Source organism: Sorghum bicolor, chromosome 2 (assembly GCF_000003195.3).
Source record: "Sorghum bicolor cultivar BTx623 chromosome 2, Sorghum_bicolor_NCBIv3, whole genome shotgun sequence".
Taxonomy (NCBI): Eukaryota; Viridiplantae; Streptophyta; class Magnoliopsida; order Poales; family Poaceae; genus Sorghum; species Sorghum bicolor.
Window position 1 is genome coordinate 7692682 of NC_012871.2, and position 18064 is coordinate 7710745.

At 41.1% G+C, this 18064-nt stretch overlaps 2 protein-coding genes and 1 long non-coding RNA gene across 3 annotated transcripts; 2 read left to right on the top strand and 1 right to left on the bottom strand.

The window, feature by feature from the left end:
• LOC8078426 (40S ribosomal protein S2-3) lies at nucleotides 8236–10483 on the top strand. Its single transcript, XM_002459486.2, has 2 exons — nucleotides 8236–9053; nucleotides 10052–10483. Exons 1-2 carry the CDS (start codon nucleotides 8376–8378, stop codon nucleotides 10211–10213), a joined length of 840 nt encoding a protein of 279 aa, XP_002459531.1. The 5' UTR covers nucleotides 8236–8375; the 3' UTR covers nucleotides 10214–10483.
• LOC110432824 lies at nucleotides 13550–16273 on the top strand. The gene is made up of 3 exons (XR_002450085.1): nucleotides 13550–13744; nucleotides 13857–13901; nucleotides 16139–16273. It is a non-coding gene; the product is annotated as an uncharacterized LOC110432824 (long non-coding RNA).
• On the bottom strand, nucleotides 16052–17135 carry LOC8064219 (NAD(P)H dehydrogenase (quinone) FQR1). The gene is made up of 2 exons (XM_002461628.2): nucleotides 16955–17135; nucleotides 16052–16860 (listed from the first exon to the last, which is right to left on the bottom strand). Exons 1-2 carry the CDS (start codon nucleotides 16990–16992, stop codon nucleotides 16248–16250), a joined length of 651 nt encoding a protein of 216 aa, XP_002461673.1. The 5' UTR covers nucleotides 16993–17135; the 3' UTR covers nucleotides 16052–16247.

Here is an 18064-nt window from a genome sequence, read left to right on the forward strand (position 1 = left end):
TTAAGGTCAAAAGATTCATCTCGCGGTTTACAGGCAAATTGTGTAATTAGTTTTTGTTTTCGTCTAAATTTGATACTTCATACATGTGCCGCAAGATTCGATGTGATAGGGAATCTTGAAATTTTTTGTGAACTAAACAAGGCCTAAGTACACACTATATCAAGTGAGAATCTTGACATAGAATTCCTTCAAACCCTTCACAACTCCCTCTATATGTAAAGCATAGCCATGGGTTCACGGGAGCTCAAAATGAGATGGGGAAACACATACGTTGGAAAAGGTTTGTAGATACAGACATCACTGGATGATGTTGTCGAGAGCCACAGACACACCAAGTTATATTGTGATCCTAGGTTACTTTTCTAATTGCTGGATGATAGATACTACGTTGTGGGCCACACATGCTCCTCTGAATCATAGGACTACTTCCAGCGACAGGCCCACTCGATACATTTGGATAGTTTTTGAAATAAATTAATTAAAAGTGAACTTACACATTGCTTTGATAGTTTTTTCTTTTGCCAAACCTCTAGTCTTTCCCACTGAGCAAATAATGTCGACATTTGACGTCAGCCAATTTTAATTTGCCATAAAAAGTCGATGTATGGCTTGATTGCACTTGATACAGAGGGTGCATAATATCAGGTGCAAATGATTTATTAGGCGTTGTCAGTATGCATGAGGAGTTGAGGACACTACTATTCACAATTCACTATACAGTTCACATGGCACCTGCGATGTATACATTGTATCAGGAAATAGCGTATTTGAAAAGACTGGAACTGGATCAGAATTCCTGAAATACGCACGTTGTTTCTGAATTCAAAAAATTTACAAGTTAGTTAGCATAAAAATATTACATCGTCCTTTTTTGTTTATAGGATATCATAATATATACCAGTCAGGTTGTTTCTGCAAAACAATTTCCCTGTTTGTTTCCATTTTTGCTGCACACAAATTAACATACCACATAAAAAAGGAAAGCTGCTTCTTTTGGATCGTCATTTCCATGTATAAAATGGATATGGTATTTTTCATGCCTTGTATGCTGTTTTTGCAGAGCCTTCATATCTGCAGTTCAACCTTGGTGCACTTGATGCTGGCTTGTGAAAGTACAGGGAGTACTGATTATTTATTCCTTAATTTCGTGTGCTGTTGCATTAAATTTGCATCTCGATGCCAAATTCCAAAATTTGTGGTCTCTTGAAACAGGGAATCTTTGTCCTCGGAAGACCCGGAACCAAGAATATTTCTAAAATTAAATCCATTCAAAAAAAAATGTCCTCGGAAGACCTGGTATGGTAACAGTAACAAAAGAACATTTACACTGTACTCATGTGTTCTTTTTTTTCCCATTATCCTGACTTCTGACAAACCTTGGGTGCTAGCCCACAAACCTTTTTCTTGGGTAGCTGAGTGATTGGGTCAGTATTTTTTTGAAGTTTTCGAATTTGGCCCATTTCTCTTGTAATAAGCTCAAAGACGCCTCCTTTATGTTGAAGAGGTGACTTTCAAAGAAAAAGGAAATAGATGATGAAACAAAGTATGGATTGACTAAGTTTTTTTTTTCAAAATAAAAATCAGTCTCAGTCCACTACCGTCTACCATACTAGTATGATTGATGATCCCATGCACGGTTAGTTGCACATTGCCTTCCATACTCTGAAATCAGCAACAAATCCAGCCATTCAGGTTGCTTTCGTCAGGTCGCCACCCCCTGCAACTTTTTGTAGCAGGAGGCAGGCAGTCAGCCCACACTTGACAGTTCCCCCAGGAAAGCAAAAGCTTTGGATAAACAGGGCAATTCGGTTACGAGCTTTCCTTGCTTCAATCTCTCTCGTACCAGTCACAATCACTCACATGACACAGAAATAATAGCCTGATTTGCTCCAATTTTATCCACAAAGATAGTATGGCGAAATCAGCTCAGCCTGCATTCCGTCATCATGTTATGCAGTAATTCTGATAAATTATTATCCCATTACCTACGGTAATCACCTTTTTTCTTCAGAGAGGCCGAACTTCAGAATAGCAATAGGTGGTCTTCTTCTGATGTTGTAGAAAGCAGTTGCTTCTGCAAAGCTGTATTGTTTTTTTATCCTTAATCAGGCTCCATGGCCTTGTATTAACAGAATCAGGCCTAGCCAAATCGTGAGCAGTCCAACGAGTTACAAACTCCGGGAGGGGTCAGTCCATATACAAAACTGACCTGGGTCCCAACTCATTCCCAAACTAGCAAGATTGTGTGCAAAGGAATTACAAAACTTCGAGATCTTACAGACATTTAAGCAATTAAAACTCTCCTGAAGAAAGCTATGGATCTTTGAAAACAAACCGCCACCAACAGAAAAATCACAAGCCGTCGAAGTGTTCCGCGGCTTCCAACGCCTGCTTGCACGCCATTGTTTGTGCGAGCAAGGCATCATGCACCTGTCTCCTGCCAGGGCTGCAAACCTTCATGGTCACGCACTACAAAGCCCCACGCCCCACTCTTGGAGTTCTGCTTCAGGCCTTGTTTAGTTCCTAAAAATTTTCAAAATTTCCCATCACATCGAATCTTGCGGCACATGCATGGTGCATTCAATATATATGAAAATAAAAACTAATTACACAGTTCATCTGTAAATCACGAGACGAATCTTTTAAGCCTAGTTACTCCATAATTGGACAATATTTGTCAAATAAAAACAAAAATGCTACAGTGTCGAAATCCAAAAATTTTTACGTACTGAACAAGGCCTGAATGCACCATCTATATTGATTTTCAGATAATCCGGTGGCGGCGGCGACCATCTCTGAGGAATTGAGGTTGGTGGTGTTACAGGTTGGGCTATCGGCAACTGTATGTCATTCACCATAGTGAACATTGATTTTACTATCTCCTGGCATGTAGGCATGAGCTCTCCCACATTTACCTTGTTTCCCACCTCCCACCACCGTCAGAGCAGCACCGACACACTGATGCAAATATCACTTCTCATTTTCATTATTTCGGATACAAACTCCTCAGCTGTGCTCATTTGCAGTAGCTCGTATATGAGGAATTTGAGTCCCAACTCTCTCCAATATTGACGCATAGCTTTGCATTTCAAAAAACAGTGGGCACCATCCTCATCGAAACAGAAACAAACCGGGCATCTAGTATTGTTATTATTGTTTGAACAATTGTGAAAAAAAAGGAAAAGCACTGAACGACCACTCGTGACTAGAGACACAAATTGGGTTCCACTCAACGCCTCTCCACCTAAGGCCCGCGACCCATAATTCGGGGCCCACAATGCATCCACGCACGGGTCCAATCAACCTCATATGGCAATGCACTTCGGCAGGCCGCCAGGGCTTGAGCTCAAGGATGTGTAGGGCCTTGCCCCTCAAATTTCATCATAAAGAAAAGTCATGAGGAAATAGCCAAGGATGTTAAATGTGGGAATACAATTTGAATGGTAATTTAATTTCTGTTGTGATATATTCTTGAAAAAATCGAGATATGTTAATGCTACTTTCTCATCCCTTTCTTAGTTCATAGTTTTTTTTGCAAGTTCTGTAACTAGCATATAGTCTTGCACATGCATTACTATAAATTTCTCAATTGTCTTAAAGTATGTATTGGTCCACTAGTACAATATAAGGAATAAATACAAGCAGCAACAAATGTATAACCTAATTCTAGTACATTTCATTTACCCAAAATGCTAACTTCCCAAGACTTCTCAGACTCTTGTTGGTTTGGCTAATAAGCCATAGCTAAATGTACTATTTGCTGATTTATTATGAGAGAAAAACACTGCTGAATGGCTAGCAAATTTGACAGATAAGCTCAAGTGAACAGCTTGTTTCAAGCTCAACCTTTTCAGTACTTCCTCCATCCAGCCTGTAAGTCGTTTTGACCTTTTCTAGGTATAGAAATTTACTATGTACCTTGATATATGTTGTGTAAATAGTAGATACATAATAAAACTATGTACACAGAGAAGCCAAAATGATCTTCAATTTGGAACAGGATGAGTACTTATTATTGGGCATGGAGACAATTGAATGTGAAATGGGAAACCTGTGTATAAACCCATATACATCATTGAGAGCATGGAGAACAAAGAAGAATAAATTGTGGTTAGGATGAATGGTCATTATATTGTAGTCAACTCTAGATTATTGTCAACTCTTTTTTCCAAACAAATTAGGAAAAACACACTTTACCTAAGGACCAATTATTGTGTATCGTTGTCCTTCAAAACCCACAAGAACACCTCATAATCATTTTTTCCAATACCTTCTTTGTATGAACATTAGCAGATGGTTCATTAGAGGCATAGCCTCAATATAATCTTGTAGTTCATGATGACTATGAAATGCATATGAGGCCTTTGGATTAACAAAAAAAAATCAGACATTGCACTACCTTTTCTTTGTGCACCTAAAATTGTCTACTGAGGAATTTTTGTGTTTTCCCTTCCAAAACCACCACAATTATGTGATCCCCGTCTAAGACAGAACATCTCCCATAGAATCATAGTTATGACACAATACATTATTAATAGATCTAATAATCTTCCTCTTAAAGATAAAGAAGAAATATAGCACTATCATTTGTATAGGACTTTCTTTTCTTCTAGGCCAAGCACCTTTGTTGTAAGTACGTGCTCTATTTTTTGACAAGTAAGTCTGGACATAAGACACACATAGCATATCATTCGAGAACTAAACCAAGTAAAAATGAGAAGATACATCTAGACTACAAAATCAACTAGATAGACATTTTGTTGTATAGAGGTAGAGTCTAGCTAGAGTTAGGCACAATCACCCATTGCTCCTTGGTAGAGTTGCACGTGATATAGCTAGGTGGTGCGTCTGAGATCTAGAAATGCTAATACTAATAAGTATCCCATTGTAGGTAACCAAGACCGCACATTTCTAGAAAGTCAAGAAACTTCCTTATAAAGGAGAACAAAAGGTCAACAATAATTTTAGGTCTCTCTTGTGTCCTCTTTAGGCCCATCTACTAGTTCAAGTGCCTATCTAAGGCCTAGAGTTACCTAAGTTATGGTTGACCTCCATCAAAGTAAGCTCGCCATAACTCTAGAAGGGCTTTTCCACAAGATACACAACCATTGTGATGGTAGCTAAAACCATGAATGTGGCAATAGTAACTAGCACGATCATGGTTGTACTTTCTAAGAAAGATTCTTAACTCTAAGAGCATGAGGATCTTGGATACCTGCTAACTCAGACACACCACCGAGATATATCATGTACAACTGTGCGACTGAACGATGGATGGCTATGCTACTATGCCTATTTTAACTGAACTTTGCCTCTATACCTACAAAAGGCCCATCTATTTCATTTCCAATCCAACTATCTCCTCCCACTTCCAATCGGTCTAGTTCTATAACGATGAGTTCATGGTCACAACATTGGTATACACCTACTCATGGAAAATTACTAATGGACTTAGCAAAGGTGCCTTTAGTAAGTATGCCATGGATCTACTATAGCTCAACTTAATTAGCCTTTTAAATTTGACTAACTCAAAATAAAAACCTAGTTAATAAAGTTGAAACATGAATGAATCCTTGATGTGTGCCCACCTTTAATGGGACTACAGGAGAAAGGAGATGCTCATTGAATGGTTGTATTATAAGTGATGTTGCATAGCACATATGAAGAATGATGCCATTGTCATTTCCTTGCTATATCAAAGCTGTTCACATAAATATGGTGGATGTAGACCGAAAAACATGAAAAATTATCCTTACTATGTTCTAGGTGCACAAAGGAAAGTATAGTTACTATCCAGTTTTGTTTGTCAATAAATTCCAAGGGTGCCAACATTATGTCAAATAGTAATGTTGGTGAACTTGAATGTCAAAAAATAGATTTTTATTACTTTTGAGTATGTTGGAGGTATTCCTTGTAAATAAATCCAAAATATATACATAGCTATAATAATTAGTTTCTAATGAACAAACACACCCATTCTTCGTTTCCTTATTCATGTAACTTAAAACACGATTAAACATAGAAAATATTAAATTCTCTATCATCTTACTTGGCAAACATTATTTCCTTATGAACATGAGTATGATAGAATCAAAATGATTAATCATTTGTTCATAATGCAAAAAGATGTGGTTATACCAAAATAATTTTCAACTCAAAGGTTACTTACCTATGCTATTCGGTGCTTGCCACAAGAAATTCAATAATAGCATCCTTGCCCGCCCATGGATGGCTACAAGTAGAGGGGGCTATTTACCAAAGTCACCTGATAAAAAATATGCAAGTACAAGGTAGTAGTTGTCTAGGACAAAAGTAGCACTTGATCTCATGCTCATTCAATTTGAAGTTTCTTATGACATGGGTAAGCAAACAATTGAAGGGCCTAAAGAAAACAATGATGATTTGAATTAATTTGAGGTCCCTACAAAATTGCATCATGTTATTAGACAAAAACTATGCATTTGATTAATCAAAGCACATATTTAATAAAATATAACTCTAAATAAACAATAAGAAATATATTTGATGCACCCGGACATTATAAGTTTTTTAACATGAGGAGTTAAATATTTCTTACTAATAACTTTTCATCTTCCTTCCTAAGGAAGAGCATTTCTTCAGCTTGCTATCCTGGAGAAGGTCTGAGTGGTAAACTATTTTCAAGCTAGCAAAGTAAACTTTTCTCTAAATTCTATCCATTACCAACCTTCTTACCACATGATGCTATACCCTCATGGATCTCTCCTCAGTTGACAATGGCTTGGACACCTCAACTAGCAACAACTCTCTTGCTACTAGTGATGGTGAAGGAAAGCTCCAATTTCTAGTCATTTTTTTTTCTTGGGCACCTTTTCCTCACTGCCAGCCTCCTCACCACCATCACATGCGTCACCAACAGTGAGATATAGATCTTATTGAATGGGGAGAATTACCAAATATGGCCATTGTTATGGTCTTGATCTCGATGTGGCACCGCACCTACGTGCTACTCGGCGCCAAGGAAGCTAGATCCAGACGTGCTTGTGCACTCCTTGCCGCTGGGGAGATAGATCTAGATGTGTCGTCGCACCTGCATGCTCCTCGCTGTTGGGAGAGTTGGATCAGGACATGTGTGTCGTCCCTGCGCGCTCCCTGCCATCGAGGTAGTTGATTTGGACACGCCGCCCCCCTACGCGCTTCCCATCGCCAAGGGAGCTCGATCTGGATCTAGACACACCGCTACCCCCTGCGCTCCCCACGTCGCGGTGTGGCCTCTTATCGTCGGATCTAGAGTGGATGAGGGTGGAAGGCACCAGATCAGGAGCTGGAGGTGATGGAGAGCGCCACCACCGGGCAATCAGGCCCCGTCCCCCTCGTGCCCACCGCTGGGTAGCCAGCCGCACCCAGGATCGGAGGTTGCGCACTTACGCCACTGCGGGGGAAGGGAGAGACGAGGGCGACAGGAGAAGTGAGGGTGAGGGTTGGAGAAGTGAGGAGAAACCCTAAGCGCCATATGTATAAGACTCATAAGAGGATTGAATACGGGCTTTGCTAGGCCTTAGTGCCATTTCGTGAGACTGAAATGGCGGCCCACCTTCTCGTTTTACGAGGTCTGGCGGCTCATCGTTTCTACTGTAAATCAATTTTACGACATAGACAATCGTGATTGCCTCTGCAAATTAAAGTAAAAAAGGTACATTTGGGTGACGAGGTCATGCGCTCGCTGAATAGTGATCGAGCTGAAGGCCTGTACGAAATGACATTAGTTTTCTTTTTTTTGAGTGGACGAGATTAGATCCACTCAACATTTAACTGAAATGCCAACAACCCATCACCTGTGCCTATATCAATTCTGGCCCACACTGCCAACCATTCAAAGAGGTCCACTCCACTGCGCACATCCAACACACTCTAGGCCCGAGCCCATCCATTCATGGCCCACCACGCTGCGCGGCTTACTACAATCTCACGGTCGAGCCCAAATTCTCATTCCCCAAACCCTAACCCCATCTTCACCACTACACCGCTTTATTTATATAAAAGGTTGTTTAATTTCACAAGTTAAAGTTTAACGCTCGTCATATCGAATATTTGGACACATGCATAGATCACTAAATATAGGCTATTTATGAAACAAAAAATACAGCTAGATAGTAATTTACAAGATAAATCTTTTGAGTCTAATTTGTTCATAATTGGTCACTAATTATTAAATAAAATGAAAATGTTACTCTACCTATTAAACTTTTAACGACACGTACCAAACACCCCTAAGCCGCCGCCAGCTTCGCTTCCGCCCTCGCAAACCCTTCGCGCCGCCGCCGCCGCCGCTCCGCAGCACACCGCTCCCAGCGCGCCACACCGGCGACAACCCCAACCCCCCAACTCACCCAGCTATGGCGGACCGCGGAGGCGAGCGTGGCGGCGACCGCGGCGGCGAGCGTGGCGGTTTCGGCCGCGGGTTCGGTCGCGGCGGGCGCGGCGACCGTGGCGGGCGCCGCGGTGGCCGGCGCGGCGGCCGCCAGCAGGAGGAGGAGAAGTGGGTGCCTGTCACCAAGCTGGGGCGCCTCGTGAAGGAGAACCGGATCCACAAGATCGAGGAGATCTACCTGCACTCGCTCCCCGTCAAGGAGCACCAGATCGTGGAGCAGCTCGTCCCGGGGCTCAAGGACGAGGTGATGAAGATCACGCCCGTGCAGAAGCAGACCCGCGCCGGGCAGCGCACCCGGTTCAAGGCGTTCGTCGTCGTCGGCGACGGCGACGGCCACGTCGGGCTCGGCGTCAAGTGCGCCAAGGAGGTCGCTACGGCCATCCGCGGCGCCATCATCCTCGCCAAGCTCTCGGTCGTGCCCGTCAGGAGGGGATACTGGGGGAACAAGATTGGACAGCCCCACACCGTGCCCTGCAAGGTCACCGGCAAGTGTGGCTCCGTCACCGTGCGCATGGTGCCGGCACCCAGGGGGTCTGGAATCGTCGCTGCCCGCGTGCCCAAGAAGGTCCTCCAGTTCGCTGGCATTGAGGACGTCTTCACCTCGTCCCGTGGCTCCACCAAGACACTCGGCAACTTCGTCAAGGTATACCAGTTTAGATCTCTGTCTACTTCTGTATTGTTTTATTACTTATATTGCTTCCTTTGTTGCTCGGTATACCATGTGTTGGCAGATATGTAATCTGCGCATCTTAGATTTTGTGTACATTTATGGTCTAGAGTTGTACCCTTGTATTATTTTCAGATTTCTAACTGTCAAGTTACCTAGTGTAGTTATCCACCATTAGTCTTCTGTTCTAACTAAGAAGTTTGAATGAGGTTTGTTACTATTTGGGCTTTGTGTTATACAATTTCCTTCCTACGGTTTTTTATAAATACAATCATAATATATAAGGTGTCATTGCTAATTGGGTCACTGCTGCATAGAGGCAGATTCAGCACAAAGTTCAAATTGATTGCACTTCTGCTACACTATGACTCACTTTCACATATGAACATCAATTTGCTATGTAAATCACAAAAATTCATTGCTGGCCAGTTTACAGCATTGAACAGGGCTGCCTCTGTGCTGTGCTGAGCAGTTGTTTTGTAGCTTACCATAACGGTACTTAGGGTATATGGAATATGACTGATACAGAGTTGTTTTTCTTGTGCTTACATTTTTTGTTCCGCGCAATCTGTCATTTATATTGAATTATGCACTATTTCCTTCCATGTCTGCATAATGCAAATCCTGCCCTGCTATATTCTTACACAAATTTTGTACTTTATCTAGCCATTGCATATCTTGTGACTTCATTCATATTTTGATGCTTGTTTTTTTGGTCAGTGAAGCTAATTTCAGTATGTAAGCTAAATGTTGCTTTGCATGGTTTGAAGCTACCTAACAGTTCCAGTGAACTCTTGTATGTTTATGATTGTTTGTTTCTTAAAGTTTGTGATTCTATGTTTCTTTGCTATCCACCTTTGAGCAATAGCTAATCACTATCCCTGGCTTTAGTGTGTACTTTATAGACGGTTTCATTTTGTTTTTGTGGGAAATTCACTGGCTTATGGTCATGCTCACATCTTTGTGAATTGCAGGCAACCTTTGATTGTCTGATGAAGACCTATGGCTTCCTTACTCCTGAGTTCTGGACTGAGACTAAGTATATGAAGACCCCGTTCCAGGAGTTCACCGACCTTTTGGCTAAGCCGACAAAGGGTCTTTTGATCGAAGCTCCTACTGAGACGGTGGAAGCTTAAATGTCTTAGTTAAAATTGTTCAAGTGTCTTGAAAAGGAGTTTGCTGTAGTAGCTACTATTTTAAATGTCTCGATTTTGAATTATTATGATGAAAAACCAAGGTATGCACCTAAGATATTGGTGTCTTGTTTTTTTTTTTTTTTTTTTTTTTGTGAATTGAACGTCTGAGATATTGAGCCCAGCCAGCTTGTGATGAAATCTGTTCTCCGCTTGTGTTATGGTGGTCTTCAATATGATGTGAATGCATTCGCGCTGCTTGTACATCTTTAATTCATATATATACTAATAATACTTTTTGAAGCATCTTACTTTTACCAATTGAAAGAAAATGTTGCCCTAGATTTTGGAAAAGCGAGCGATTTTGCAGGCTCAGTCTATTAAATTCATGATAAGATCTGTTCGTTAAGTTTAAGAAGTTGGATTAATTCATTGAACATTCATTCACTCAAATTTTGTCCTGCTCTGTTTTGATCAGCTAGGCCTCTTCCCAACCAGTGTCATCTTTTTGATCTGAAGATGGACCAAAGATGTTTGTTGGATGAGATAATTTGCCCGAGAGTAGACTGACTTGGCAGAGCAGAACAAGAGATAAAAAAAAAAGGTCTGAAATATATACGTGGGGTAAAAGTTTCTTTTCAAAAAATGGTAGTTGCCTATCCTCTTGGGGCATCAAGTCGATTCTCCACTCCCCTAAAAATAAATAAATAAAATAAGTCGATTCTCCACGCGCCAACTAGTTGTGGATGCATCAGCAAGACAGTTCCTATAAATTTCAGGTGACGTGTATAGGCTGGCTGCACGGGAGTGAACATTACTTTGTAGAGGTAAAATGTGCTCTTGGCCAAACCATTATTGTCAAGCTGTGGATTAGCCAAAAAAAGAAAAGAAAAAAAGATGATCACCATAACCAAGGTTGATCACAAGAGCCATATACATGCTGCTCGTTCCAATTCCAAAATGTAAGTCATTCTAACTTTAAAACATCTTAAGTTTAACTAAATTTATATAATAAAATATAAAAGTATTTATGATATCAAATAAGTATCATTAGATTTTTCATTAGTTATATTTGTATATGCTATATGTATCCTTTTTTATGTCATAAATCTTTGTAATTCTCTCTATATTTTTGAGAGAAAAAACACCAGTCCCAATTGAAACTTGGATTGAGTAGCTTGAGTGGGGGTAGTCAGTTATTTTCAGCCAGAATTTGACTATATTTCGAGAGAGAAAAAAACGCCAGTCCCAATTGAAACTTGGATTGAGTAGCTTGAGTGGGATGCTCAATTATTTTCAGCCAGAATTTGACTGTAAGGGGTTCCAAAGACGTCCTTAGAATAAAAGGTTCCGAGGTTCAGTTGTGATGTTGCTCTTGCTGCCATCTTCATCACACTGTGTTTGGTTCTGAAGGCTCAACTGGTCAACATGGTACACATGCACTGCAGTGCTACCCAAACAAGTTAAAATCAATGATTATTATGCACTTGGATTGGATCATCACTTACATACATAAACGGACACAAGCAAGTTGTATATAGGACTTACAGATAATCGAGTCACAAATTAAACGAACATTCAGATGACTTTTACATACATATACATATGACAGAACATGCGTACGTGAGCCAGGACGTACCATATTGTAGTTCGCCGGGGATGGGGACGAGCTCGGCCATGAAGGAGGCGGGGCTTGACCAAGGAGGAGGTGGACACAGCTCAGCCATGGAGGAGGCGGGGCTTGGTCTGAGCAGAGAAAGAGATGAGGAAGAAGAGAGAGAGAGAGAGAGACAGGGGCAACAAGGATATTTCGTGCTTGTTTTCTCTCCTCCTTATCTAGAAATGAATATTTTATTTGGTATGATGTCCAGAAGCAAATTTAAGAACAACATTGGTGTCCACCAGCAAACTACTCCAATTTGCATGTCCGCGGGCAAAGAGAGAGAGAGAGAGGCCACATTCAATATCCAGTGGCTAATTTTGCCTAAAATTTACGTACTAAGGCCTTGTTTAGTTCCCAAAAATTTTGGATTTGTAGTACTATAGCACTTTCGTTTTTATTTAACAATTATTATTCAATCATGGACTAACTAGGCTCAGAAATTCATCTCGCGATTTTACAGACAAACCGTGTAATTTATTTTTGTTTTCGACTATATTTAATGTCACATGCATATGCCGCAAGATTCGATGTGACAGGGAATTTTGAAAAATTTTGGGTTTTTGGGGTAAACTAAACAATGCCTAAAATTTGAATTTTTAAACAATCACAGAGAGAGAAAGAACCAAAACGAAAGTTGTAGATCTCAAAATGTTATAGTTGATAACATTTTTTATTTGAAATAATCTATGCATGGAAAATTGTGTTTGAATTTCTCAAATTTGAAATTTGATTTTTCAAATGACATCGGATGGAGAAACAACAAAAACCAAATTTTTAGATCCTAAAAAGTTATAAAACTTTATAGTTGACAATGTTTTCATTTGAAATCATCTATCCAAAGAAAATTATGTTTGAATTTCTCACATTTGAAATTTAAACTTTTCAAACAACCTCGTATAAAGAAATGACCAAACCTAAGTTGTAGATCTTGAAAAGTTATAAAACTTTTGTACTTGATCACTTTATAATTTGAATTTATTACGTCTTAAATACTCATTTTTAAATTGGATAAAGATAAAATACAGATTACAAGTATATAACTATATACAAGTGTCCTATGCGTGGAGTGGTTAAGGGAGAACTGATTTGAGACATTGCACAATTCAAGACTTCAGGACAGCGCTTGCGCGATGGTATTTTTTTTTGACATTTTCTAACTATTTTTGTTTAAATTTTTATTTTTGAAAAATGATTTATAGGGACGATTCGTTTTTAGCCACCCCTAGAAATCGATTTCACGAGGCCCACCATTAAACATCATCAATTTTTAGCCATGGATGGGGAGGGCGGCTGCCCAACTGCTCTTGCCGTCCCTACTAATTGCAGGTGCAATACATACCATCAGAAATGGTAGTAGTGTGGGTCCAAGGTGAGATGGGAGTAGTGAACAGGGCCTTGTTTAGTTCCGAAAAATTTTGCAAAATCGATACTGTAGCACTTTCGTTTGTATTTGACAAATATTGTCCAATCATAGATTAACTAGGCTCAAAAGATTCGTTTCGTCAATTCCGACCAAACTGTGCAATTAGTTTTTATTTTTGTCTATATTTAATACTCCATGCATACGTCTAAAGATTCGATGTGACGGGGAACGTGAAAAATTTTGCAAAATTTTCTTGGAACTAAACAAGGCCCATGTGCACAATGTCCATCTTGTATAAGGTGGGGCCCGCAAAAGGAAAAAAAAAATGAATCTTCGACCTCCCACGACCCTTCCTGCGAGATGGAGAAAGAAGCTTCAGATCGCCACCACCTCCTCGTTTGCTCCTTCTATGGCGCCACCACCGCTGCCTCCTCCTTAGATCCTGATAAGGCACCGTTGTCGGATTCATTCCTGGTCATCATCTTCTTACACGGTGGAAGCTTCGCCTGTACCTCTCCTTCCTCCGTCTTCTCTTCCCCCAGCCTCTTCTATCGTCTTTTCCTCTTCACCTGCGCTTGAATCTTCAACACTAACAAAGTTTTTCTCTTCATGTGTTGCAGGGCATAGAGAGGCTAATTCAGATGCATGAGAAGAGGTTTGATTTGGTGAGTACCCTCAACTTTCTTGCTACTGAAAACCTTTGAAGCTTATTGGTGTATTGTAGCCAATTTTCTTGTTGCTAAAAACCATGAAAGCCTGGAGGAGAATTGCCATTTACTTGATAGTTGGCTGGAAGCCCAAATAGGTGATAGATAAGTGGATCATATATTAATAGTGAATAACTAACTATTGTATGGTTAGGTTGAGAGAAGGCTGCAAAGAACCCAATAAGTAGGCTGTATCATTAAACGGTGGAAGAGAGATAAAATGTTGTGCATATTATCAAACACGGGATGGTAATGGCATCAAATATGTCAGCAAAATAAAAACTATAACATTTTATTTGTGCATACAATAGTTAGTTATTCAAAATAAAAACTATAACATTTTATTTGTGCATATTTTTTTACCATGCTCGGTCGGCCTGTACGTGTGGAAGTACGGTGGAAATGTCATAAATAATAACGGACTTTATAATTTGTCCGTGGAACGGTGGAAGTACGTGTCTCCACCTCTCTTGTCATTGCAGGCACATGTGTAGATGCAACAGAGACATAAAGAAACAACAAATAACTAAAAGGTAAATAAAATTATCTAAACAAAATTATTCCTATAAAGGTCCACTTAATAGGGCAGTAGGGCTACATGCGGATTGGCCTCTATATATCTGTACCAGTATTGTGCTCCTTCATTTTCTTGGTGTGCTTTGGCTGGAGCTAGAGCCGTTTGGCCTGTGTGAGCTGTACGGTAACATAGGAATTGTTACAAAATAGACACTGTAGCATTTTTGTTTGTATTTGATAAATATTGTCCAATCATAAACTAACTAGGCTCAAAAGATTCCTCTCGCAAATTACAAGTAAACTGTATAATTAGTTATTTCTTTTATATATATTTATGTTTCATGCATGTGCCGCAAGATTCGATGTGACAGGAAATCTGAAAAATTTTACAAATTTTTTTGGAACTAACTTGTTTAGATTTAAAAAGTTTTTAGATTTTCAAACTGTAGCACTTTCGTTTTTATTTGACAAACATTGTCCAATCATGGAGTAACTAGGCTTAAAAGATTCGTCTCGCGATTTACAGGCAAATTATGCAATTAGTTTTTGTTTTTATCTATATCTAATGCTCCATGCATATGCCGCAAGATTTGATGTGATGGAAAATCTTAAAAAAATTTTGGTTATTTGGGTGGACTAAGGCCTTGTTTAGTTCCCAAAATTTTTTAGATTAGGGTACTGTAGCACTTTTGTTTTTATTTGACAAACATTGTCCAATCATGAAGTAACTAGGTTTAAAAGATTCATCTTGCGATTTATAGGCAAACTATGTAACTAATTTTATTTTTATATCTATATTTAGTGCTCTATACATGTGTTGCAAAAATCGATGTAACGGAGAATTTTGAATTTTTTTTTTGTTTTTGGGTGAACTAAACAAGGCCTTAGACGTGACCATGACAAAAGGAGCCAGTGTTTAAGAGCTGTGCCACTGCCAAACGCGTTTTAAATAAAGATGTAGATATTCACACCATTTGTAGGGACTGTCATATCCGCACCATTTTTAAGTAAAGTATTGTGGTTGAATACTTGGATTTGAAGCCTTAGTTATTATACTCTTAACATTTTGGTCTTTTCGAGTGAGCCAGGTTCTGAGAAATTCGGTGGCAATTCAAAAGTGTAGTCCAAGTGAAAGCTACACTTTCCTGACTTCATTCTGACACTGATACATTGCATAAAGTTGAATACGTAATGGATGTGGAGCACTTGATGGGTACTCCCTCCATTTTAATTTACAGGTCGTTTTGGCTTTTTAATAAGCATTTTTAATATGTATCTAGATACGTTATATATCTAGGTGTATAACAAAAACTAGGTATTTAAAAAAATCAGAATAACCTATTATTTAGGACAGAAGATGACAGTGGTGGAACCAGGGGCCGTGGCCTCCCAATCCAGTAGAAATGTTTTTGAATATCCTATAAATATTGCAATTTATAGCATATATTAAAGCATCAGTTCACCTATTTGTATCATAATGTTATGATTTTTCATTATAAATACTGACTACATATATATAGAAACATTAAAAAAAAGTTGCTGAAACAAATATTTTTATATATTTATCATACTTAGAGGTGTCATGTATCGTATTTGTCTAATCCTGAGCATGTTTGCTTCTCTGAAAAACCATGACTGAAAATATTGTTCATTAAATTATGGCTTGAACGCGCCGGCAGATTATTTTATTTCCACAAACAAGAGCAGCTAGCAGCACTGCATGGATGGGCCGGCACTACTCGAGCAGAGGAGAGGACAGAAACAGAGAGAGCTCTACTCCGGCAGAGCTCAGGCGACGACGCCCGCACCGGCCTTGAGCTTCTTGGCGAAGGCGGCGAAGTAGCTGCCCTGGTGCGCGGCCATCTGGAGCTCGGCGTCGCTGGGCAGCCTGCTCTTCCCGTCTTTGCCGGCGAAGGTGCCGGACCCGTAGGGGCTGCAGCACCTGACCTCGTCCATGTCGAACATCCCTTCGCCGAACGTGTACCCGACGGGGACGAACACCATGCCGTGGTGCGCGAGCTGCGACACGGCGGTGAGCGCCGTCTCCTCCTGGCCGCCGCCCTGGGTGCCGAGCGCGAAGAAGAACCCCGCGGGCTTCCCCGCCAGCGCCTGCGCCTGCCACAGGCCGCCCGTGGAGTCGAAGAGCGCCTTCATCTGCGCCGCCATCATGCCGAACCGCGCCGGGAAGCCGAACAGGACGCCGTCGGCGTCCGCCAGCTGCCTGCCCGAGACCATCACCGGGTGCTCCTCGCGCTTCGCCGGCGCGTGCATCTTCGCCAGCGCCTCCTCCGGCAGCGTCTCCGCCACCTGCCAGATGGTCGCCTCGACGCCGGCCACGGAGTCGGCGCCCTTCTTGATCTCCTCCGCCAGCCTCGCCACGTGGCCGTACGTCGAGTAGTACCTGATGATCAGCAAACAGCAGCAAAAGCCATGAATTGCCAGTGATTTGCAAGGGTGGTCATGTGATTAGCTAGCTAGCTAGGTTGGCCACGCACACGACGTAGATCTTTGTCACCGCCATTGATGGATCCATCGCGCAGTGCAAGCTTTGTCGATCGTCTTCCTCCTCCGTCAGTTTTTGGTGTGTGCTGCTTCGTGAGTCCACCACCGAGCGCGCATATATATAGAGAAGCCGCTGCAAAGGTGAGCACTGAGCACGACGGGCCGGAGCAGCCACGGTGATTTCTTTAGTAGACACTGGGCAACACCTCATTTGGGGATCAAAAGCCGGCAGCCGGCGGCTCCGATCCGTGGCTCTTGCTGAGAGAGCATACGTGAGCAGTGGCGTCGCTGCTGATGTCAACGCTCCTCGTCAATTTTCAAAGTACATATATACCACAACCACAACACATGGAAACTGAAACTGTTTGTTTAATTTCCGCTTTTGTTGTGGGCGTCTGCGAGACTGCGACCGGTTGAAGGGCTTTGAAGCAGAAAATCCCGCCGGACGGGTCGCCATGGCAGGTTTATACGGCTGCATCCAAACCAAACCCACACCAATCCAAAACATATATATGGTGAAAGTCAAATCCAAACCAAATTAGATCATGACTTCAATCATCCACACCAAACCATACCACTTATGCGCTAGACCCATTAAAATACATTTCCAACCCACCATTACACCGGCACCTCATGCTATTGTTTATATTTAGCCATAAACAAAAGCAAAAAATAAATAGATAAAATAAAAAATCATTGTAAACTATATTATTTATAGCCAAACCATTGTTAGGTTTAGGCAGGTTGAACGACGCGGACACTAGTTTGTGTTCGAGGTTAGCTAAGGATGAGGATAGTGGTTCTTCTCTAGTATAATTTAATGAGCTAAATAAATAATTTATTTTTTATTTTTTATTTAGCTTATTGAATTAGATCAGAGAAAAACTGCGGATGTCCATTTGGAGCACCATCCCCATCCTTAAGGTCGCCCACAATGGCTGCCTGAGACGCAAGCCTAGCTCTGTGATTTCGAAAACACCTCGTGTTCCCTGTCTGCCCCTCCCTCATCTAGTGCACTCGCCCCCTTCTCCCTCCCGTGTGGGTGCCGCACCGCTGCTCCATCCCCGTTGCCGCCTCCCTCCACCCTCAGTGGCTCCCTCTGG